Genomic DNA, 26560 nt, shown 5'->3' with positions numbered 1-26560 from the left:
TATTCTACTAGCTATGATTCCCTCATGTACAAAGATTCTATTCAGCATGGAACAGATGAAAGTTGAGTAACTTTTCCAAAGTGGCAAACCAGATTGCCAACACGGTGTGCAAAGAGAGGTAGGCAGAGGTCATGGCTATGTCCAGGTTTTCTTGGGGAAGAGATATACAGATGCAAACTTTCTTTCTGTATTGGATAGAGTGCTGGATTTGGGGTTGGGAATACAGGAATTGGAATCTTACTGTGTGCCCCTGAATAAGTTATTCAACTATCTGATTCCTTTCCCTGAAATGTAAAAGAAATACAGTAATACCTATAAATGAAGCCTCCACCTCAAGATTATCATGGAACTCAGATGTGATAACTTATATGAAGCCATTGTTAGCCAACATTTTTTCTGGGGATGATGATGTCATCGGGAAACAGGGATGTTCAAATTAAAAAGAGCCCAGGTGCCATCTTCAGCATGGATGTCATGCTCATTGCAGAGAAGAAACAGAGGTTCCAAAATGGTAGCCAGTCCCATTACTTGCATTGTATTCTTGCTGTGGGAAGTCATAGTGTGTCTCTAGTGGACTCTGCAGTATGCCAAGGGAAGAATTAAATCTTGGGATCCTTAGCATCCTTCAATGGATGAATCGTATAACTTCTCAAGTGTTTGCTAGCTAGCTTGCCTGAAGTAGCAAAAAAGCTATTTCATACCTAGTGTTTCTAAATACAGAAGCCTCTCCCTACATCTGAAGGGAATTTGAATGGAAGGCCAGATGGTAGTTATTGTTCCTGGGTTGGGCTTTTTCCTGAGTAACAAGTTGATCTGGTTTCCACTAGAATTACACCAGCAACAAGAGGTGTTGATGAGAAATCCTGTGATGACCGTCAACTCACCGTTGATAGGGTCGGGACCACAGAGAATTCAATCTATTCCCTCACAATTTGAAGCTCGGTTTGTGGACAGGTATATTTTTCTCCACTATCATATTTTATCCAAACACAAGCTAGAACGGTTCTAGAATCTATAGAATCACAGAGTCTTGGATTTGGAAGGGACCTCAGAAGCCACCAGGTCCCGATGGCACTTGAACAAAAAACTTCCCTAGGTCATCCCCAACAAGTGGGCATCCAGCTTTTGTTTGAAGTCTGAGGAGGGGGAATCTACTTCCTCATTCTACTTTGAAATAGCTCCAATTGTTAGAATTTTTTCCTGATATTAAGCCAGAATTTACCTCTTTAAAACTTACACTCATTGCTCTTCTGCCCTTAGGGGCCAAGATGAATCAACCATTAAAAAGCATTAAGCTGTTATTATATAGCAGGTATTATGCTAAGCATTGAGGATGCAACCAAAAATGAAACAGTCCCTTCCTTTAAGGACTTTCTATTCTCACAGAATAAAGTCTAATTTTCTTCCTCAGGATCCTAATTCAAATACTTGAAAACAGAATTCTTTGGCTGTTTTCTTGCTTAATATTATTTCAATTTCATTTTGGCCTCTATGCCACTGGGGCCACTGCTCTTTGCTCTGCTAGTGATCTACTTCAAAGCTTCACCACCAGTTGGAAGTGATCATTGATTCTCAAATGGCCACAGCACATGAAAGCCCACAAGTTGCAAAAAACTGGCTTAAGTTAAATGCCAATGGACCTAGTCATAGTCTGTTGCCTGTGGGCCAACCAGTTAGGCTCAGAGTGGTCCATTCTATGACAGGCTAGCTTCAGGGGAGTGAATTTTGGGCTATAGAAACTATCAAAAAGCACTTATATAGAGAGTTAGGAGGATCTGAGTTGGTGGAAAGAGTATTTACACTGAGACACTGTAGTAAACAGTAAACAAGGATAGAATCTATGGGTGTCAAGGTCAGACATTACTTACATGGTGGGGGGGATGGGGGAAGTGATCAAACACTCCTCCCCAGGTACCTCTCTGGCCTTCATGGCAACAGCTGTTAGAATCGTCAAATTTGACATTGCAAAGTGCTCCATTTAACACTCCTCACTTTTGCTCCTTAGGAAGAGAAAAGCATTCATTAAATGAATAAATATGGACTAAGCAGTCAGTCAGTCAACTGACATTCATTAAATACCTACCATGTTCCAGGGACTATTGGGTCTTCATGTATGATATAGAATAGATATAAGAACATCATGCATGGATATATTTCACATATGATATATCATATGTTTAGGATATATGGTGTATGATATGTTCTATGGTATATTGTCATATTATACTTCTATATTATGTTTTATCCAAGCTCATACATATATCATATATATTAAGCATATGATTGGTGCTTAATGAATGCTAGTTGATTTGTGCATGTATATAGGTACATATACATATATATTTAATAAATACTAGTTTGTGTCTATATATATACAGACACATTTGTGTATTTATATACACTAGTTTTATACGTGTGTGTATGTATACATAATATGTAAATATATGTTATATGTAAGTATTACATAAATATATTACATATTTAATATAGAATTTTATTATAGTAGTATGTAATGTGTCATATTATATGTAGTATATATATTAATATATCTTAATATATCAGTAGTCTCAATGTAGATCAGGTTTCCATATCACTTTCTGGTCATTTCCAAATCATACCAACATGCCAGCCCCAAGTTTCCACTGCCTACCAGGGGCATATGAACGTGGTTTGAAAACATCCAGGAAGTGATGTGGAGATCTGAGCAAGATTAAGCAAAATAAACCCATTAGAGCCCAGGTCCTAGGAGCAGAGTCCAGGTGGCTCCAGTGGGAGGGATGTGAGAAGGATGACCACAATGCATATCAGATGGACTTTGGTAGCATTGAACATGAACTTGAACAATGCCATAATGGTCTGAAAAACAAAGGTCTAAGGGCTGAGAAAAAGTCCTTGAAAATAATGACTTTATATAATCAGTTAATCAAACATTAGACTCAGGGAATCTTTAGTACTAACCCCTAATGAAATTATGTTTGTTAGATGGAAGGGGGATCCTATGGTCATAATAGTGGAAAACCTGAGAATAAATCCACTAGTTGCACTTATCGATAGGTCCCTAGATGTTATCTCCCTGCTCCCCACCTGCACCCCCATCCATGGCCATTTTCCGTACCCACTTTAACCATCGGGCCAGTCCTTTCTCACTACAAACTTCCTTCAATAAATTCCTTTATTAAACTCAGGGAGGAATCACAGACATTCTTGTTCTTCGGCTGAGGGAGAGGTGCTCTAAATCTACATAGAGCCCAGTGCCCCAGGAACAGCAGGAGATGAATAATACACATCTCACCTTAACTTCCTCTCTTTACCTAGAGATTCGTTGCCTTCCGCTGACATGATGGCTCCGCCCGACCCCAGACAAATCCACATCACCTCCCGTCTGGGAGCATCAGTTCCACCTCATGTGAATATGCCTCACGTTCTGTCTAACGCTGTCTACCCAGGTGTGAGCACTCAGGGATGCGTTCATGTTCAAAGTGACTGTGGGATCCAGGTAACCAACTGGTTACCAGGGTTTTCTTTTTATTTTTCGTTTTCCCATGGTTTTCAATGGTTCAGTGCGTTTTTTCAGTGGTCTCTAATGTTTTTTTCCTCATGGTTCAATGATTACAATGGGTTTTTCCCTCAGTGGTGAGTTGGTGGGAGGAGGGCAGTGAAGAGAAGATAAATGTTTGTTAATTGCAAAAATAATACAATAAATCACAAAGTACCTGTGGAATGTGGCTGCTTCGTAGGAACTCACCAAAGATTGTTAATAATAGCAACAATAGTAGCTCAAGGAAAGGGTAAGACTCCATCGCCCCTTTGGTCCTTGATTTAGAACTTGGTAACGGTATCAGACACCTAACGTCCAAGCTCTTGCTCTTATTATTAACTAGAGAGGTTTTTATGGTCACAGCGTCAGAGAGACAGAATGATGTAGTAGACAGAGCATTGGACTTGGAGTCAGGAAGACTTGGGTCCAAATCCTGAGTTTGAAACCCTGGGTTAGCCGCTAACCTCTCTGTGCCTATTTCAACTGTTAATGAGGGCGTTGGATTCAGTGATGTCTAAGGTCCCTTCCATCTTTAAATCTATGATCTCTATTTGAATGGGTTCCAGCCTCTGCCACTAAAGGATGAAGGTACACCTAGAGCAACCTTTTGAATACCTCCTTTTTGGAGAGCTCCCATTTTCATCAATTATCAGGTATTCCAGTAGAGCAAGAGGAAGGCAATTGTTATAAATTTTTTAAAATGATCTTGGGTTATCCCCATGGACCTCAAATCTCCTTTCACTTTTTTTGCCTTTTGAAGGATGGAGGGAAAGCTATTTCAAAAGAAGGAAGGAAGGAAAGAAGGAAGGAAGGGAGGGAGGGAGGGAGGAACAAGAGGAGAGAGAGAAGGGAAGGGAAGGAAAGGAAAGGAAAAAAACCCAATAGATTTTGTCCTTCAGTGTATCCCATACTTAATAAGATGCTAAGGGCATCACCCTGCTGATAGGATGGCCCCACATTGTTAGGCAGATTTTGTCTTTGTTCCTGTCCACACATCACAAGTTGCTTCTGTATCCATACATTCTTTTTACATGTTTTTTTTTGTGTATTACTCACTTTGGGCTTGGTCTGTTTTTAACTTTCAGGATATAGCTTTCTGCAGCCTGAATCCATGGAAGCACTGGCCAGAAGGCAAGAGTTGATGCAGAAACAGAATCTAGCCAGGTGGGTAATTGCATGGTGGTGCTGTGAATGTATAGGTTGTAAGGAATGTACCTGTCCAAGGCTGGTGGTTACCCCCATAAATGTAGACTTGGGAGTCCCGGTTGACTTGGGAGGGAGTTACCCTGTTATGACTTTGCAATTCATTTTAACATCTCTGTTTCAAATGCCTTTTCTGTCTCTCAGAAATGTGCCAAACTTAGCAGTTTGTCTTCAAGCCTAAAATGCTTCAGATAGATTTTATTTCAGCCTAGAAGAGAATGTCCCTGGTTCCCCAGAGCCCCTCACTTATGGTGGCTGGAGAAAGAGAATCTGAGTCTTATCAAGGGTAGTAGTTCTCAAGGTATTGATTGGTCACAGATGAGAGGAGAGCACATCATGCATCTTCATTTGACCCTTGGAAGCCCAAAGGAATGACTCCTATGAAAAATAAACAAAAAATAACCATGTAGTCCTTTTTCCCACACTGCTCACAACTGGAAGATTGCATTGTTTCAACTTTTAATTAGTATTATTTTGTTGATTAATTAAGATCCTCACATTTCCTTCAAAGAATTTCTTTTTTTTACTTCTTGTATTTTAAAAGTTTTATTGTCAGTGAGCACTCATGGTTTTACCTCTCATCTCTTGTCCTGGGATTTATCTCTTCCCTTGTACTGAAGAACCCTCTAGAAAAAGCCCAAAACCAACCAATGCAGAGAGACTGTGTCTGACAACGCATTAACAGTCTATACCCGTAGGTGCCCACCTCTCTAGCTAGAGGAAGGAAATTGCTTCATCATCAATTCTCTGGGACTTAACTTAGTCATTAAAATTAATCAGGGTTCACTAATCAGCATAATGCCCAACAATCCCAGAAAACTCAAGTTGAAGCATTCTACCCACCTCCTGATAGAGATATGATGGAGTTAGAACAGACTGACATATTTTTGAGAGGTGTGGGGGAAATAAATGGCTAATATGGGAATCTATTTTGCTTGATTATACATATTTGCAGCAGGGATTTGTTTTTTCTTGCCTCATTATGGGGATGAGGGGAGGAGAGGAAGTGGGAGGGAGAGAGAGAATGTGGATCTGAAAATTTAAAAATTTAATTAAAAATATTTATCAGTGTTCAACTGACATTTAGTGCTGTTTTAATTTACATTCTCTAGTTGGAACACTATCTCTAAGCTACTTTTCCAGACTATGTCTGCTCCCCTTGGGTTCTTGGGACCCCTATGGGTCTGGAACTCCCAGGACTCTAGTTCACAAGCTTTCCCTTCCCTTTAGCACTCAGCCAGTAGATAAAACTATCTCTTGGTAAAGGCATTTCCTAAAATGACACAGTAAGACCAGGAGCTAAAAATATTCCTACCTGGGGCTTAGTCCCAGAAAAAAGTTGAGTCAGTGGATCTCCTTCCTCTTTTTCTTGGGGAAAGGAAGATGCCCTAGATGTGGAGAATATTGTATATACTGTCAGACACACTAGATTAATTTGCTGGTTTTGCTGAATTGGTTATTTATCTTTTTTTAAAAATCTTTCTTACAAGGAATAAACCATTGGGTAGGGGTAGGGATACTTTGATGATCAAATGAGATAATATTAGTAAAGACAAAACAGCACCCATTTCCAGCAGCTTTAAAACTTTTAAACATTAACCTGTGATAATGGTCAGTCCCTCAATCCTATCTTCACAGTGCCTGCCTCTTAAACAAAGCTTTTCTATATCAACAGTATAGTTCCCACCATTCAAGAGAATGTTTTGCAATTCCCTGATGAAGTCCATTGAAAAGATTCCTCCCCTATGACTCTGTAGGGGCTCAGCTATTATAAATCTCACATAGTTTAAGTAACAAGCATAAGGCCACCAGATAGGACCTTATTTTGGGAGTAGATGTTTATATTTTGGATGAGCATTTGGTTATTCAAATTCTATTTTTAATATGTTCTGTTGGATTGTGTATGAATTTGTGGTTTTCTTCTTGCATCTTGAGGATGGAGATGGAAATGGGAGCCATTTTTCAACCAAGAGAGATAGGAAAATCTCAGCATAAAGGACTGATGGGTTTGGGTTTGGAGGCATCATTCCTGTACCAACATAGTATCCCAATAAACCCAGTTGCGCTTCGAGGAAGGAGCAGGTTTCCTGAAGTGCATCTACCCAATGACCTCTACGTCCACAGAAGCTCTCTGGATGACCTGCATGATAACACCAGGCTAATGACAACTGGTCCATACCCACCAGTCAGTAACTGGCAAAAAGAGAAGGGTCGCCGGCTAGGGAGAAGAATGGGAAATCAAAAAGCTTCTGGTTGTAATGCCAGGAGTTCCAAAAGCCAAGAGGAAGACAGAAATTCAGACCAGACTCTCACAATTTCAGCTGCAGAAAAAGAGGAAAAGAAAGACCTTGACATTGAACCACACCCTAAATATGAGCCAACCCAAAGTGATGGGGAGCCCACCATTATGTCCAACAAGAGTCTCAAGGACCATGAGCACAGCCCCCCAAAACCCTGTGAAGATCATGGTTGGTCCATAGAAACAAATGACAGCAGTGGTGGAAATGTGAAGGATTCATGTCACTCTTCAACAGTCTTGGATGACAAATACCTTTTTCACTCACCAGTCTCCCTCCCTCCCTTGCCATATAGATTTCCAGTCCTCAACAACAGCTCGTTGCTCCCTCCAGGTTTGTAAGTCCCTTCAGTTATGGTTTAAGAATGCTGTCATTTTGCTTTCTTAGTTCCTTCTCTTAATCCTAATCACATTGTCCATTCATGAAGCAAGAGGATCTGATTCAGGCAAGGAAGCATTTAGGGTAGGTTTTTTAAAATAGATTACATGAAATTCAAAGATCACTCAAGTCTATGTTCAGTTGCAATGATTGTTTTGTTTCTAAAACCTATTCTAATAAATGGTCTCATAGTAGCTAAGTGTCATGTAAGGCAGTCCAATATAGAAGTGGAGAGAATGCTGGGTTCAGAGTTGGTTTCTTAACCCCTTATGGATAGATTTCAGGGGGTCTGTGAACTCGGATGTTTAAAAAAATTACATTTTATTTTACCATTTGGGGCTAACTTTGTAATCCTATGTACTTTATTGAAAGATATTTAAATTAAATTTTCATTAAATTTAAAAATCAATAAATTTGAATTTAATTTGAATTTTAATTAAATGAACATTTTTTAAAAATTCTGAAAAGGCGTCCATATTCTTTTCCAGACTGCCAAAAGGGTTCTCAACCAAAAACAGGCTAAAAATAGATGGTGTAGAGTCTGAAGACCAGGGTTTGAACTCTGGTTTTGCCAGTGATGACTTGTGTGACATTGGGCAAGTAACTTCCCTTCCCTGGGCCTGTTTTTTTAAAAATGGGAGATCATGGAATCATAGACTGAGAGGTGGTTAGGGACTTTAGACACACTGAATCTAACCCACTCCTTTTGTAGATGAGGAACTGGTCGAGATGCTTTTAAAGTCCGTCCCCCCCCAGTTTTCTCCTATCTGTCCTATGATCAAAGTGACTAAATAAGATGAAATCTACTGGAAATTAGGTTTTTAGTGATTGTACTTGGGGATCCCACCCTGGCATAACTTTCCCCATGCTTGTCAAGCAGACATAGTAAATATTTAGCAAATAACTATATCATCCCATTGAAAATAATCTATCTTATTTATTTGCATATTCACAATAAACTCTAGAACTTATTTCCTTTTATATTGAATAGAGAATACACTAAGATTTACTCAAAGTCATGAAAGGGGATCCCTGGGTTAGACCAATTCCCCATCCGGAGCCACTCCTTCATCTAAGTAGAGATACCTTTAATCAGCAGTCCAATGAACCTTCCTCTTCTAGTACCAAGGATTTACTCCCTTGAAATTCAAATTAGGCATAGGTGGTTGATTCTTTGGCTTTCCCCCCATTTTAAAAAATAAATCTTGATATTATTTAAAATTTAAGAAGCTGGGAAATCCATTCCCTTGATAGTGAGCACCATCATGCTCATGTATATTTTAAACTAATAATATGAGAAGAGATAAATGCAACCTAGACAGGGGTGACAATAAACCAGAATCAGAATTCTTCTCTGGCTTTCTGGGTAAGTGACTTGCAGCTCCTGAAATTCTGAGATTGACCGTTTGAGAAGAATATTAACTCCTTCAGACAGTATTGCTCCTGCAGCGTACAAATAAATGCCAATTGGCCCCTAAGAAAGACGCAGCATGGAGTAGATGAGAAAATTAAGGGTTTGGAGGCAATAAAGAACAGATGTTATCAATGCTCAAGGATTCTTAGCCTTTCTATATGTCCTAGACCCCTTGGGTAGTCAGGTCAAGCCTATAGATTCCTCAGAATAATGTGGGGGGGGGGGAAGGGCAGGAGGGGACAATCAGGGTTAAGTGACTTGCCTAAGATCACACAGCTAATAAGTGTCAAGTGTCTGAGGCCAGAATTGAGATCTGACTCCAGGGCTCTTGTTATATCCACTGAGCCACTCAGCAGTCCTTCAGAATAATGTATTTAAATGTATAACATAAAATATGTAGGCTAACAAAAGAAGCCAATTATATTGAAATATAGTTATAAAATATTTTTTAAAAAACAAGTTCATTGAGCTCAGGTTAAGAATTCTAACTACAGATAGTAATGTCTCTGAGCCTCAGTTTCCTCATCTGAAATATGGTAATAATAGTATCTACCTCACAGATTTATTGTAAGGATCCAGATAAAGTGTGCTTTGCAATCCTTACAGCATTAAATAAGTGTTAGCAGCTATCATGACCAAAAAGTAATCAGACATAGGTGGGGAACAGTGGAGGTGGGATGCTGCATACATCGTCAGATTCAGTCAATAGCTTGATCAGTTGGGATGAATTACTTTTAAAAAATTCTTTGTTATGATGAGTGCCTCTCTGTGGAGGAGAGAAAGGAAGAACATATTTGGAAATGCAAGTGATGTAAAAAAAATTTTAAACCTATTAATTGTTGTTTAAAAGAGAAAATGAACTCCCTAAATAGGGAGCCATGTAGGTGCTAGAATAGGTCACTGTTTGAGAGTTTTGTTTGGATTTGCATTTTGATGTTGACATCATCTTGACAGTTTTCTTTATTTAGCAAATATTTGGAGACGTCTTTTTCGGGTATTAATCACCACGACAATTGCTTGCATTTTGTGTTTCTCAGAAAGTTCAGAAAACTAATAGACTAGCTATGTGCCACTGAAAAGTGGGCTTCATCCAATATCTTAGAAACATCAAATGCTGTAAGGTGAATAAGGCAACTCAGAGGCAAGATTCAGCACAGGATGCTCAATACCAGGAAAGATCAACTTCATCCATGTGTCATAAGATTTGTTTTGTCCCTTCATGAAAGATGTTTCTTGGCCCATTCCTTCACCTAGAAAATAGACTGTTAAGCAATCAGTCAGTCAACTAGTGAACTTATTAAATTCCTACCGTGTGCCAGGTACTATGTTAAGGACTGGAGATTTAAAAAAAGGCAAAAGACAAGTCTGTACTCTCAATTAGTGTTAACTGAGAGATGTCAAACCACCAAGCAACTCCTGCCTAATGGGGACCTCTGAGTAAGGCTGATGTGTTATAATGACTCATCTGTTTACTTATCTCTTCAATTGAAATAGTTGTATTAATTTGATTCAGTATAATTCAGCAAACACTTCAGTATGTCCCCATGGAGAACAGAAGTTGTTGCTCACTAATTTTAGTCATGTCTGACTCTTTGTGGCCCCATTTGGGGTTTACTTCACAAAAGTATTGGAGTGGTTTGCCATTTCCTTCTTTAGCTATTTTACAGATGAGGAAACTGAGAAAGACAGGGTGAAGTGACTTGCCTAGGGTCACACAACTAGAGTATAAGATTTAAACTCAGGGAGATGTCTTTCTGACCTGAGGGCCAGCATTCTATGCACTATGGTATCACCCAGCTGCCCAATCAGCGGGCTTGGGTTTCACATTCTGTTTCTGCCATTTACTGTCTGTGTGACCCTAGGAAAATCACTCGCTTACCTGGGCCTTAGTTTCCTCATCTGTAAAATGAGGATGCTGGTCTAGAAAGCCTTTAGTGTGCCTCCCAGCTTTAAATTTATGATTATTCTATGACCTACCATGTTTAAGGAAACGTGCTGAGCCATGGGGGGTACAGAAATAACCAAGCCACAGGCCCTGCCCTCATGGACTTTATGATCCAATAAGGGAATGCAACACATGAAGCAAAAGTTATAATACAAAATATTCTGATCCATTTGGGCACTCCCTCCAGGGAAGCAGATTGTGACCCATCTAAGCTTGCTTGTCTGCCAGGTGTACATCAAACAAATGCCAGATTTCTTTAAGGATACAACAGCAATAACTTTGTTCAGCAGCTCTCTCGGGTCATTAATATCAGACAGAACATACCTACAAAACTGACCAAGAGAAATCTAATGGGGGAGGTAAGGGAAAAAGTACTGGAAAGTATGGTGCTTAGTTCCAGCTGCTATAGATTTTCGTAACTAGAAGGTCCCATAGCATGAGGATGAGGGAGACAGAGACAGAGACACAGAGAAGAGAGAGACACAGAAACAGACAGGAATAGAAAAAGAAAGAGAAGAGAGGAGAAGAGAGAAAAGGGCCAAAGTGGAGGAAAAAGAGTGTTTTTGCAGAAAATTATGTAATGGGTACACACTGATCAGGGAGCCAGTAATAATTCTGGCAGTGGGTACAGTGGAGAGGGAGAGGGAGATTCTGCCTCTGCCACATGCCAGCTGGGTGATCTTGGGCAAGACACTTAACCCCTGAGGGCCCCGGGCAACTCTCTAAGACAAGGGCTCCTGGTGTTTTTTTGTATCATGGGTCTCTTTGGAAGTGTGGTGAAGTCTCTGGGCCCTGTCCCAGAGTCATATTTTTAAATGTGTAAAATAAGGTGCCTAGGCTTACAAAGGAAACCAATTACAGTGAAAATAAAGATGTCATTTTTTTCCCATCCAAGTTCATGGACCCCAGCTTAAGAACCTTTTCTCTAAGACTATATTGCAGAACAGTTGCCCATCATCAACTCCCTCCTCCAATTAAACCCCAGGTCTGCTCCCACCTCCCCCCCCCCAAAAAAAAAAGAGTAAGAAAGATTATTCTGGTAATAGTGGATCAGATAGATTGCCATTAGGAGAGAATATTGATGGGAAAACCTGTACAGCTGTTATAAATCAATAAGCATTAACTAAGTTCCTACTATGCGCCAGGCCTTGCTCTGAGTGTTGGGGATGCAAAGACAAAAGTGAAATATTCCCTGCCCTTAAGGAGCTTACATTTTAAAAGGGGAGACAAAATGTACATATACAGTTACAGGAAGAAGGTCTGGACCCGAGATTTCATTGGTAGAAGCAACTCTCAGATGTAGAAATTCCTTCCACCAATATAGTTCAGCACTTGTGTGTATGTGTGTGTGTAAATGTATCTCTATATGTACATAGACATGTATATATCTATATGTACATATAGATACATACACACACCCAAAAGGAATACAAGGTGGTTTTTTTGAGTAGGGAAGGCACTAGAGCTGAGAAGATTCAGAAAGACTTTACTATCTATAGTCCTCGAGCTGAACCTTGAAGGAAACTAAGCATTCGAAGAAGAAGAGAAGTGAGTTTATTCTAAGTATGAGGGACATCTAGTATAAAGACAAAGAGATGGGTAATGAAATCCCATGTGTGAGGAACAGCAGGTAAGTAGATTATAATACACAGAAGAGAAAGGAATTCATAGAATGTGGCAAAGATAGAAAGGGGCCCTTGGCCTGCTAAGGTGGTGCCAGAGCACCAGGCCTGGAATCAGGAAGACTCATCTTCATGAGTTCAAATCTGGCCTCAGTACTTGTGTAGAGCTAAATGTAGAGTTCTTTGGAGACTCATCACCTAAATGACCAGAGTGGTCATTTAGAGAAATGTTTGGCCGTAGAAGCTCTTTAAACCATTTACTAAGTCAGAGAAGGGTTGAGATCTGTAGTGGTGGAGAGAATGCCCACACCACCAAAAGCACAGTTCCTTTTAAAGTAGAGATTCTTAATTTTAACTCCATGAATTTAGTTTTTAGATATTTTAAGTGTATTTTAATATAATTCATTTCCTTTATAATTATACTTAGTTTAATTTATGCATCTAGAAATATTATTCTGACTTAAGATCCACAGGCTTCATTGAATGATCAAAGGGGTCCATGACACAAAAAGATGTGTGATGTTTAAAAAGTTCAAGAGATATAGTTTCGGTGTAATTAGTCATTTTATTAATAATGCTAATATTTTATTAATAAAAGGGTCAGTGACACTCTCAAATGCTGAAGACCAGTCATGGTGGTAGACTCACAGTTTATATGCCCTTGGAAGAGTGGGTGTTCCTAAGGATAGCAATCAATTCTGATTGGTTAACCATTAATGAGAGAATGAATATTACAATGAGATATTGGCTCAGTCTAAAGAGGGTCTTGAGGGTACTGACTTGGATTCCCAGGTCTTGCTCAAAGAGACTTATCAAAATACATATCAAAGAGAGAATCTACTTCTATCCCAGACCTGTCTAACCAAACCCAATGAGCAAGAATCTACCCATTCACCTAAACTTAGAATTTCTTTACTGCCTTTGATTAGCTCAGGTATGCCTTTGCCCAAGATTTCTCACCTTGGTTGATTTCTGAATGAGGAAATGGAAAACTCTTTAGTCCTAATTCAACAATTAGTTATTAAATACAAGAGAGAAATAATCATTTTTCTCAGGTGAGAACTCCTGTTTTAAAGTATGTGCCACCACGACAGTGGTGAATGAGGTATGTATAAATAGATGTTTTAAAAACACTATACTCAACTCACTATTTTCCTTACAAAAGGCATCTTTCATCACAAAAGAATATCCTTTCCATTTAAGTTTTATTGATAGTTTTTGTTTGCTACCCTGAGGTTATTTTCTCAAAATGTCCACTTTTTCACTTATGCCTCTCCAAGTAATGAAGAAAACTGGTTAATCATTATTAACAAAAAAACATCATTTGACAATATGTAGTGAGTCGTTCCTGAAGCCCCTCACCTCTCAACTAAGAGAAGGGAGGTGTATTTCACTGTATCACCATCTGTCCTCTGGACCAAGATCGTTCATTGTCATTAATTTTTGTTCACTTTCTGTTGTCTTTAAAGGAACAAGTGACCTATTTATAAATAGTGAAGATCTTCCTTCTGTTGAAGACATTCGGAAATGGGCTGTGGATGATGTGTATGACTTCATTACTGGGCTCCCAGGTTGTGCAGACTATGCACAGGTGACATTTTCTGTATTAAAATAAATTTAAACTGAGAATGGGGATGTATGCTTGTAATCTTTGCTACCACGGAGACTGAGGCTAGCGGACTGCTTGAGCTCAGGAGTTCTGAGACACAGCAAGGTTAAGCTGATCACGTACCCCTGCACTGAACTCATTGCTAATATGGTGAGCTCCCTGGGAATAAGAATCCATTGGGCAGGCTAAGGAGAGATTACCATGCTGATCAGTAGTGGGATCAGCCAGTAAGTGGCCACTGAACCTCCAACCTGGGCAAAGTAAGGAGAACCAATCAATTGGTAAATAGATAAAATAAACTTAAATACTATCTATCAATTAAGGAACTTTGAAATATATTTCAACTGACTTATTTGTCTTTTAAACCCAAGATAATAGAAAAAGAGAAAAAAAACCATCTTTTCAAAGCCACTTTTAATTATAAAATGAGTTAATTGAATTAAATGGTCTAGGAGACTCCTTACAGCTCTAAATCTCTGATTCTATAAAATGTAGACATTATAATTTACTACAAATTTGATTCCTGTAATCACCCAGGAGGTTTTGAAGCTAAGGTCAGTAAGGTTATCACTTGGGGAATGTGACTCCCAGGTGCCCATTGTTAGGTTTACTCTACCACTGTTTGAAAGAATCGGGCTTTAAGCACAGCCAGGTAATAGTGTGGTGATTTTGGACTACTCAAAGACTCAAATGGAATTTTTGAATAGCTCATTTAGTCTGAAAAAGAAAAGAAAGCTGTAGCAACATTGTGGACAAAAAAGGCACCAGACTCAGAGTCAGAGACTTGGTTTAGAATCTTGTGTCTGCTACATACAGACTGATTGAGCAGGTCTCTTTTTCCTCTTCTGGGTCGATGACATCTAATGTTCCTGACAGCTTAAAATTCCATAAAACCTACATAAAAGTGAAAGAAATTAGCATTTTAAAAATTGATGCCTTTTGTTTTTATATCTTATTCCTTTTCCAGTAAGCCCTCCCCTCTCCTGCAAGGGTAAGAAGGAATTAAAAAATTAATAACGCAGTAAAACTAACACATTGACCATTTCTGACAGCAAACAACTTACCACACCCACAGACCTCTACCCCTCCAAAGAAGGAGGGGAGGTACATTTTCCCATCTTTTCTCTTATGATTATACAGCTTTGAATGAATGAGGAAGTGAATGAAAAAGCAATTATTAAATGCTTACTAGGTGCCAAGAACTGGGGATACAGATAGAAAAGTAAACTCCAGCTTTATCTTATTGTTTTTTCCCCATTGCTAAAGGTCACAGTATTTTAAAAAATTTGAAAAGGACCAGGTCAGGGGCTTTTCACAGCCTTGCCTTTCAGAAGAGTTCTTAACCAAACAAGGTGTAGAGGTGATCCCAAAAGTTAAAATAGTTTAGTTCGATTACTTGAAATTGGAATATTTTTTCTAGACCAAAATCAATGCACCCAGCATCAGAAGGGAAGTCATCAACTGCGGGGGAAATCTATGCACCAAATATCTCTAATAAGGGCCAGATATCCAATATACTAAGAGAACTATAACCAGCGTATAAGACCAAGAGCCATTCTTCAAGGTATAAGTGATCAAAAGAGACAGAGATTTTTAAGAGCTGGATATTTTGATCCAGAAAGTGTATGAACATTTGTTTAAGAACATTTCAGTAAGGAGTATACTCAAGAAATTTTATTATTTTTTGAAAGCAAACATATGGGATACTTATTCATAAAAGACATTTTTTTATTCAGAAAATCTAAGAAATTAAAATTTAACCAAACTTTTAAAAAATCAACAACTACATTTTACTTAATTTTTTAAACTTAGTCTATGATTTTACCAGTAGTAGAAGCTCCCACTGAGGAATTCCCTCTACTGATGATCATGTTAAGAACTTAATAAATGATTTTTGGTGGATGGAATACAGATTGACCTTGTCTGCAGCTTACAGTCTTAGTTGCCATAGTTTTGAGAGGTTAAATGTCTTGCCTAGAGACACAACCAATATGTGTCAGAAACAGGACTAAAATCCAGGTCTTTCTGACCGCAAGGCCAGGTCTCTATGCACTATGCAACATTGTCTTTCATAGCTAGAAAAAGTACAAACTTTTAAAATGAGACATAAATACTAAATTTTCTTAGACATTAGGGTATGACTAAGGATGCATAATTATGCAGAAGATAAATATGCCTCCCAAACTATAAGAATTGAAAGGTTGTTTTATTTTCATTCATTTCTATAAAAATGAGGTCTCTTCATTTTAATAATAATAGTTGATACTTATAGAAGTATCAACTTATCAAAATACAGTGATCTTTCTTTACAACCATCCTCGGAGGTAGCCAGGACCTAATGTTACCTAGGTTTTAGAGTCAGAGAATCTGAGCCTTTGAGATATAATAATAGTAAGTAGTGGAACTGAATCTTTTGACAGCATGGTGAAGTGGAACGAATGCTGGATTTGGAATCAGAAGTCCTTCGTTGGAATGTTGGCTCAGCTACTTACTACCTGTATGACTTGGACAAGTCATTTCACTTCCCTCTGCCTCAGTTTCCTCAATTGTAAAATAAGGAGATTGGATTTGATGGTCCCTTTTAGATCTAGATCTAATAATCTCTAAAATCAAAAGTTTGGCCACATCACCTCGAAAGCCCCTTCCAGCTCTAATTCTAGGATCCAGTTTAGCCAAGTCCAGCGCTCTCACCCTGCACCATTATATGTACAGTTCATAAAGTACATTTCTCAATGCTTTGATCACAGGATGGTGCTAGAAGTTTACCTTCTCCCCCAGCACAGCAGGGAGGCGCGTCTCCTTTGATGTTTCTGGAGCATTCAGCCTCCCAGCTGTCTGAACTGTTTGGAGGAAAGTGGGAGTGGCTGTGTCCACTTCAAAGACAGATTAACTAGGCGGCTCGGAAAATCACAGGAAAGCCAGTTGGGCAAGTTAAGTGGAGTCAAGAAGCTTTTGTGGAGCTCTTACTATGTGCCAGGCACTATTCTGAACACCGAGGATACAAAGAAAGTCCCTTGCTGCAGGGAGCTCGAAGTATAATGGGACAGACAATGTGTAAACAAATCAGGTGATGGGAGATAAAGCTGGCTGGTTAGCTGGAGTGGATGGAAGACTCTCAAAGAGGGAAAAGCATTAGCAGGTAGGGGTGGGAGAGACAAAGGATGAAATCACCTGGGTAGTTTCTTCCTTTTCCACCTGCCCTAGAAATGTCCATGTGCCCAACATGATGAGCAAAAAACACTGTACAGCAGGGAATGAACCAGAAGGCATCCTTCCTTATGTTCCTTTGGGGGAAATATTGTCCTTGTGGTTTCCAAGATGCAAATTTCTATAAACAAAACAAAATGACATTAAAGAACAGTAGAGACTATTGGATGAGTAACATGAGTTTCTCTTTTATTTCTAAGATATTTAGAGACCATGCAATTGATGGTGAGACCTTGCCTTTGCTCACAGAGGAGCATCTTTTGGACACTCTGGGCTTAAAACTTGGACCTGCTCTTAAAATTCGTTCCCAGGTATGGTCACTTAGTGACACAAAATGTCAAATAATGAAACCTGGAGGCTGCTGGTAGTGGATGTCCTTAGGGTCAATGAAATCTTTTCACCCTTAATATTTTATGAATGTTATCTTATCAAAAGTGTTAGAAATTCATTGTTCGGCAAATGTAACCTGTGTTTCCTCTAAAGACCTATTTTGGGAGTTCAGGTTTGTTTGTTTTAAAAACTATTTGAGAATATAGCTTTTTGTGTTTTAATGTTATCCTACAAAAGTCATCTAACATGTTTCATATTTTCTAGAGATCTTAATAATATCTAAATTATTATAATACATAATATAATATAAATATCTAAAAATAATCTAAATAATAAGTTTCTAATTTATTATTGAATAGTTACTGGCATTCTGGTGTAATGTATGGAGAGGTAGTACCAAAGTCAGGAGGACTTGAATTCAGGTCTCACCTCTAACACATATTGGTTCTAGGATGCTAGACAATTTAACTATTTCCTCGGTATTTCAGACAACTGTTTAAGACAGAAAAAGGTATGATTGGCATTGGTACAGGGAGTTTCCATACCTGACAGTTTGCTATTCCAGTTTGCTATACACAGAATATTATGATATATGTATTACATTATATAATAACTATTCTATAATAATGAGTTTAAGGTACTTAGGTTGTATAATGGATAGAGTGTTGGATCTGACACTCAGGAAAACTCAAATTCAAATACAGCCTCAGATATTTACCAACTGTGGGACACTGAGCAAATCACTTAGCTTCTGTATGTCTCAGTTTCCTCATCTGTAAAATGAGTATAATGATAGCACATATATCTCAGAGTACTTGTGAACATCAAATGGGATAATATTTGTAAAATACTTGCAGACTTTAAAGAGTTCTATTGGACTTCATTAAGAAAGGCATCATTTCCAGAAATAATGAGGCAGCAGTCCTGCTATACCCTACGAGGGAAGAGCACATCTGGAATATGATATCCAGTTCTTGGTATCCATTTAAAGGATGAAGTTGATAAGTTGGAAAGTGTCCGGAAGAGGGTAACCAGTATGATAAAGGGTCTTAAGTTCATGCTACATGAAAACTGGTTGAAAGAATGAGGATATTTAGCCTGGAAAAGAGACTGCTTAGTGAGGATATGCCAACTGTCTTTAATTGTCCAAGGTTAGTATCTAAGTTTCTAAGCATTAAAATATCCTGTATTATAGCTAAGAGTCAGAAGAGAAAGATTAATCATGTGTTTTCTTGAGTAATAATGAGGGGTTTTTTTTTAGAGTAAATGAACCACTAATTAACATAATGGATAGAAGAATAAATAGCTAAGTTAATTTCATATGAGACAATCTGAGATTCCCCATAGTAAAGAGATTAAACTTGTTTTGCTTAGCCTCCAAAGATCAGGACTAGATAAAATGAGTGGAAGTTAGAAAGAGGCAGATTTATGCTTGATAAAAGGAAAGACTTCCTGACAATTAGGGCTCTTCCAAAGTAGAACTGGCTGCCTCGAAAGGTATTTAAGTAGGTTTCCCTTCATGTCAGGACCTCAAGAAGAGCTAGATGGATCCTTGTTGGATATGTTGTAGGGGGTTTCTTTTTTCAGATATAGTTGTACCAGATGGTTCCTGAAATTCCTTCTGACTCAAAAATTCCATGATTCTGTGATCTGCAAAGATGACACACAATTGGAGAAATTGAACCACATCCATTTTTAAAAATATTCTTACTACAAATGGAAACATAAGACTTAAAGAAGACACAGAAACATAAGTGGATCACTCACAGACTCTCCTCAGAAAGACAAAGAAAGTATTGAGCAGAGGTTATGGGGGTCTGTTTTATCATGAAACCAAAGGCAACAAGAAAAATCATTTCTTGGACACTTGCTCACCTTGTTTTTTCAATGTTAATGATAAATATATGCATACAGACCACCATGATGATCGTAGGTTCATAGTTTCAGACCTGGAAGGTATGTCAAAAACTGTGGAAAAGAATAAAGTAGCAGAGATCCTTCAAAGACCTTGACAGAATCCTGAAAGGTAAGTCAACATATGTCTTAATACTCAGCAGTTCCACTGCAGAAATGGGAATGGGGAAGATGATAAAAACAATCTTGAGAAATACAGCTATAGATTATTAAATGAAACAGATCAAAGGCTGGTTGACTACAAGGAAGCATAATGTGTATGTATCATAAATATTCTCTTTAAGAAGAGTATTGGAAGGCATTCAACATGAGTAATCACCAAGCAAAATCACAAAAAGTGATATATACATATATATGTAGATATATGTTTTAATGAATGGAAAATTATTGGTTATATGGGTTATATTTTATTACCAACAGTAGTGATTTTAGAATCAGCTATCTGTTCATGTCAAATTGAGCAATGGTTGAAATCAGTACTAAATTGGGGGGGGGGGGAAGGATAAACACAAGAAAACAACACTAGTTGCTAGTTATTCCAGCTCTAACCCAATCTGTTCAAACCAGCTCTTGGCTCTGGAAAATATTAAAGAAACAAAAGTGAAGATGTAATCCAGAAGATGCCTTCCATTTCTCAGTCCTCCGAAATCTCTTAATACTACTTGATAACCTTTACTGCTAATAACATTTCTTAGAGAAATTTAATCAATAGACAGAAGTTATCATAGCAACAATGCCAAAAGAGCCTAGTCATGTGAGCCAGCAAGCGCTTGATCACATCGCCAAATAAAAGGACATGGAAGCCAAGTGCAACAACAGTTTAAGCACAAGCTTGTCAGTAAGACATTACAAAAAAGGGAGATGAAAATTACAGACAATATGACCAGTAGAAAAATCTGAAAAAAATCGAAAGGAAAATGATCCTGTGATAAAAATTTAACGAGTCTTAACAAAGCCCAATGATCTCAAGAGCATATTTAGTTAAAAATCAAAGGATAACAAATAGATGTGAAATTGAACATATCTTCTAGCACTTCTACCATGATCTAGTCTCATTGGTAATTATAATAACATGACCATACCTGGAGTCTACCGACTCAGTAACTGATGTACTGTACCAAGAAGTGATGATTGTATTAAGATGGTATAATTAAGAAGTACAGCTAGATCCAACCAAATGTAAACAACAGAAGAGATTTGTGTTGGAGGAAACACAATTTTAAAATTACTCAAGAATTGATACTTAATGATTTCCAAAAAGAGGTTACAAATGAGGAAAATATCACAACTCTCTCAAAGTATTTTCTATAGGAGAGATCAAATTGTTACAATTGCATAACTGAGGGAGAGATGTAAAATAAATAGAAAATAGTCAATGATAACGACATGCTCTTGGGAGGCAGTGGAAATTTCATATATTTATGTGCTCACACATATTTATTACCATACAGAAAATGATTGCTTCCATTGCATTATACTCTCAACTTAGTAGCCATTTTGAAATCATCTGTCTCAGTGTTGAATGAAGCAATGGAGGTTTACAAAGCAGAGTGGGATATTCCTTTCCAAGTACTGATTGGGCTGGATTGTCTCTGGTGTTCTTCCAGTAGGGTGATTGCGTGAACATAGGAAGGCATTGTGCCCATTTATTGATTTTTTTAAAAAAATGTTTGATTAGAAGTAAATATAGCCTTGAGTGGCATATTCAAACAATGTATGTCTTTTGTGCATTTAAAAATCATATGGGAGTCACACAGTGTGCATCATTTGTGAATGCACGAATTGGTCTAACCATTCTAGAAAGTCATTTGGAACTATATCCTCAAAGGCATTGAAATGCGCCAACCTTTTGACCCAGAGACACCATTACTAGGCATAAATACTAGAAACAAATAAATCCAAGACAACGAAAGGACCTTATGTACAAAAATATTTATAGCAGTACTTTTTTTTTTTTTTTACAGCAAAGAACTAGAAACAAATTGGGTACCCAGCAATTGGAGAATGGCTCAACAATTACGATGTATGAATGTGATAAGATAGCAGTGCCTTAAAAATGACAAAAATGATTGATTCAGGGAAAATGGGAAATAATTTTGTGAACTGACATAGAATAAAGAGGACAGAACCAGGAGTATGATTTCTGTAGAAACTACAAGAAGGTAAAGGAAAATAATTTTAAAAGACTTGAGAACTCTGATCTATACAAAGATCAATCATCAATCCTCATCACCTAGGCAACTAAAGAGTACAGTACTAGACTTGGAGTCAGGAGTTCAAATCCTGCTTTAGACACTAATTAGCTATGTGATCCTGGGCAAGTCACTTTGCCTCAGTTTCATTAGCTGTCAAATGTGGTTGTTGTGACGACCAAATAAAATAAATGTAAAATATTTTGCAAACCTTAAAAATTCTATATAAATGCTAGTTTAGATGATGATAATCATGATGATGACACTGATTCCAGAAGTCTGATGATGAAATACACTTCCTACTTCTTGACAGAGAGGTAAACATGACCAATGCATGGATTTGTTTTGTTTGGATACACTAATTTGTTACAAGAGAAGGCTTTTATTTTTGGCAGGGAGAGTCTCAGGGAGGAAGTAGGAAAGCCTGAGAAAACAATGCCAGAAAGAAGAAAAGAGCAGAAAAAAAAGTATTGAGAAAATACACAGAAGAGGTCACAAGGAAGTTCAGTGGATAGAAATAAGCAGAGAAGTGCTGCTACTATTTATAATCTGTCCCTCCCACTGCCTATCCCTATTTAAAAGACAAAAATAAATAAATAAAACCCTCATTATAAACATTCACAGTCCAACAAAACACATTCCCACATTGCCAAAAATATGTCTCTGCATTTAAATTAATTATGGCTCTGGTGGGAGGTGAGTGGCATGCTTCATCTTCAGTTTTATGAGCTTATGTTTTGTCATTCCATTTATCTAAGCTCTCAAATCTTTCAAAGTTGTTTTTTGTCTATAATGTTGTTTTCACTGTATAAATTGTTTTCTTAGTTCTATTGATTTTTCTCTGCATCCTTCAAAGAGGTCTTTCCAGTTTCCTCTAAACTATCTGCTTTGTCATTTCTCATGGCTCAATAACATTCCATTATATTGATATATTATAATTTGTTAAGTGACCATTCTCTAGCCCCTTAGTTTCCAATTTTTTGTTCAGTCATTTTAGTAGTATCTGATTCTCCATGATGTCATTTGGAGTTTTCTTTTTTAAATTTATTTTTATTATTTTTAATAAAATTTATTGATTTTTAGTTTTCAACATTCACTTCCATAAGATTTTGAATGTTAAATTTTCTCCCCCTCCTCTTCCCCTCTCCTCAAGATGGTGTGCAATCTGATACAGGCTCTACTTATACATTTATATTAAACATATTTTCACATAACATTTGAAATTTTCCTGGCAAAGATACTGGAGTGGTTTTCCATTTCCTTCTCCTACTCATTTTACAATGAGGAAACTGAGGAAAATGGAGTTAAGTGATTTGCCCAGGGTCATATAGCTAGTAGTGTCTGAGGCCAGATTTAAATATAGGAAGATGAGACTTTCTGACTTCAATCTTGGCAATTTTTTGGCTACTATGAAAAGAGCTGCTCTAAATATTTTTGCCCACATAGGTCCTTTTCTGTTTTTCTGATCTCTTTAGGCTTGGTAAAGATATGGCTGGGACAAAGTGCATGATTTAGTGACTTTTTGAGCATAGTTCCAAATTGCTTTCCAGAATGGTTAGATCATTTCATAGCTCAACCAACACTACACTACTGAGTCTGATTTCCTGACCGCCTTCCAATGTTTGTTTTTGTCATCTTTGTCAATCAGATGGGCATGAGGTGAAACCTCAGAGCTGCTTTAGGTTGCATTTCTCTAACTGAAGGTTTAGAGTATTTTTCTTCATATAGTTATTGGCACCTTTAGATTTCACATAATCTGTTCTTTGTATACATAAGTGCTTGTTTATTAATATTTATGAAGTTCATTAAAAAGAGAAAGTGTACAAAATGATGTTTTTAAATCACAAGAGAGTCTATGACAGATGTGACCGCTGAGATAAGTGTTTAATGATTCATTGATTAATAATGTCACTCACCTGAACCATCTGAGACAGCCAATTAAAATTATAACATGGAAGGTCATAGGGAAACTCAGCTTTTCTACATAAACCCCATCTAAATAGCTAAAAATGACCTCAGAAAGACCAATGCTACAGGAAATGAAAGAGATATAATAGAGAAAAACAAAGAGAAGCAGAAGAAAGCTTCTCTATCCAGTCCAGAATTACATAAGAAGAAAATCAGAAGCTACCAAAGGTGGGTCTCACCCCCACATAAAGAAGCCAGTAGAGGAGGAAAGACAGCCTACATGAAGCCAGAAGCCAGTGTCCTGAGCAGAGAGGTCAAAATTAATCATGAGTTCCAGTAGTTGAGGATCTGAAGCCAGATACTGATCTTAACCTCCCAGAACAGAAGGAGGATCAGTACCAGATCCCATAGATCTCTGCACTGGGAGGCAATGCTGAACCAAGCACAGGAAACTATAGAAGGAGATAGGGCCAACTTAACACCAGGATGCCAGCCAGTTCCAGGGAGGCTATGCAGGAGGCCTGAGACTATCATAAGTAGAAATCCTTCTAGAAACCTGTCAAGATACCAGCAGGGGGAGACAAGCAACTCTGGATTAGAAACAGTGCAAGAAGATAGATTCTAGCTGAGGTCAGAACCCACAAAGGGCCACCAAGAGACTGAGATAGAACTCAGGGATTGAAGAGGGTGGAAGACCTCTGATACCAATTACCCAGTCCAGATCAACAGAGTATCAGCATCCAAATGAGGAGAAGGGATAAGATCAAACAAGGTCTTCTCAAGTCTTACAAGAAGGTAAGAGGGAACTGGCTTAAGCACAAAATGCCAAACCAAGACTTGAGGCTGAAATGATGAACAAACAGAAGAAAATACTAAACACACTGAGCTAAATACTATGATTTAAAATGAATATTATGATCCAAGAGGTAAACAAAGAAGAAAATATCACCATAATAGCTACAAGCAGAATCTCTAAAAAGAAAAAGACTTAGTTAAATGAGTGACTGGAAGAAATAGAGATAAAAATTAAATTAAAAATGAAATGAGAATCTGAGAAGAAAAACTAAAAAGACTATAAATAGAAGCTGGAACACCTCTCTTAAGAAGTAGACCTTCTGAAAAAAAATAGAATGAAGCAAAAATCTTAGAACATGGTCAAAAGATTTAAAAAAAGAAAATGCAAAATAGCTTACTCTCTAGAACAACTGACATGGAAAACAGATTGAGAAGAAAGAATTTCAGAATCATTGATTCCCTGAAAATCATGATCAAACATAGAGCTTGGATATCATATTGGTAGATTTGTGGCAAAGTAAAATAGAAAAAAATCAACTAATTACGGTTTTAAAAAAAACCCTGAGCTAGAATACTTAAGAACGTCATAGCCAAAATCTAGAGTTTCCAAGTCAAAGAAAAAAAATATTTCAAGTAGTCATATATTAAGTACTACAGTCAGGGTCACGAAAGACTTGGCAGCAGCTACTAAACAGGAGAGATCATCTTGGAATATAACATTCCAGAAGACAAACAATAATGGTTTACAATAAAAAATAACAGTATAATCTGACTAGGAAAGAAATAGATCTTTAATAGAATATCTGACATTCAAGAATGCCTCAAAAAAAGCCTAGGAATAAGTAGAGCCTTTGAAATGCAAACACAGGAGTCAAGAGAAATCTAGAAAGGTAAATATATCACCTTAGAGTCAACCTAGGAGACCTGCTTTTAACACATACTGGCTGTGGGACTCTAGAAGTTGTTCAACCTAAGGCAATTTTAGATTACAAGTTGCAGAACAGGTATTAATTTATATAGGAAGAGGGAGTTTCTTCACTGGAAAGCACTATTTCAGTGAAATCATAGATCTGTTCTAAATTCTCCTTCTTCTCCACTGCAAAACAAACAAACAAACAAACAAAAACCCAACCAACTGTGAGATTACATTATTTCTCTCAGAAACACATCTTAAAACTCTAAAACTTTCTACAAGTAAGGAATGATTTTATCTCAGTTGTAGATATATCTCTACAATTGAAATTCACTTCATTCAGCGGAATCTGCCTTCAGGAGAGATGGAGAATTCCTCCCTATAATATCCCCTCAACTATTTATTAACATCATTCAATCAGTCTTCTTTCCTCCAAGCTAAATAATTTTCATTCTTTCAAGGTTTCCTCATTGATGATGTTTTAAACATATTCATCTGAATCTCCTCCACTTGTATTCCTTATAACAGCATAGACACAAATTTCCTGTTTTCTAAAGCACTGTATTTATGAAGTTTGTGGGTCTTGTTTGGAACTTTGATTTCTTTAGTATAGAGAATTATTCCCAGGGAGAAAATAATTAGTTATGACACGTTTATTAAATGCTTGCTTTGTACCAGGCATAGTGCTAAGCACTAGGGATATAACCCAAGTGCATAATATCTCACAAAGTAGATTGACAGAGGGGAATCTCAGGGAGGAAGGAACCAGTAACAAAAAGGACCAGGGAACATTTCCAGCAGAAGGTGATTCAGGTGAACTGAGTCTTAAAGGAGGTGAGGAGGGAGAGAATTCTATGATTTGGGAGCAGCTGGTGGAAATCTACAGAGTTCAGAGCTGGCGTGTTGTATGAGAGGAATGATAAGAAGGCTATGTAGTTGGATTATTGAGTTTGTGGATGGGAACAAAGTTTAAGAAGCCTGGAAAGGTTGGAAAGGATGGTGTTATGAAGAATTTTCAATGTCAGAGGACTCTGTATTTGCACCTGGAAGTCATAGGAAGCCACTGAAGTTTGTTGAGCAGGAGGAGGGAGGCAGGGCATCATCAGACCACTTTGGTAGTTGAATAGAGAATGGATTAGAGTGGGGACAGTCTTGAGGTAGAGACAAACTAGGCTGCTAAAGTAATAGAAACACTTTCTGCCAATGCAGATCACCTACTGTTCTGCAACTTTTATTGTTTTAAAGAGTTGTGCAAGGCACTGAAGGATTAAATAACTTGCCCAGAGTCACCTGTG

General features: G+C 37.7%; 1 protein-coding gene across 2 annotated transcripts in view; it reads left to right on the top strand.

Annotated features, from left to right (window-relative positions):
- Positions 1-3338: 3338 nt before the first annotated feature.
- The window catches only part of SEC62 (SEC62 homolog, preprotein translocation factor), a 96016-nt gene continuing 72794 nt past the window's right edge, over positions 3339-26560 (top strand). The window contains exons 1-5 of one of the 2 annotated variants that reach the window (XM_072618514.1): positions 3339-3446; positions 4624-4702; positions 6677-7371; positions 13867-13988; positions 17414-17524. In XM_072618514.1, coding sequence (XP_072474615.1) covers positions 3341-3446; positions 4624-4702; positions 6677-7371; positions 13867-13988; positions 17414-17524 — 1113 coding nt within the window. In that variant the 5' untranslated portion in view covers positions 3339-3340. Of the gene's footprint in view, positions 3447-4623; positions 4703-6676; positions 7372-13866; positions 13989-17413; positions 17525-26560 lie in introns of those variants that run through there. The other variant, XM_072618508.1, reaches the window with a different exon arrangement.

The sequence above is a fragment of the Notamacropus eugenii genome, chromosome 6, assembly GCF_028372415.1.
Source record: "Notamacropus eugenii isolate mMacEug1 chromosome 6, mMacEug1.pri_v2, whole genome shotgun sequence".
Taxonomy (NCBI): Eukaryota; Metazoa; Chordata; class Mammalia; order Diprotodontia; family Macropodidae; genus Notamacropus; species Notamacropus eugenii.
Note: the sequence above shows the minus strand (reverse complement) of the source record. Positions and strands in the feature narration are given on the sequence as shown.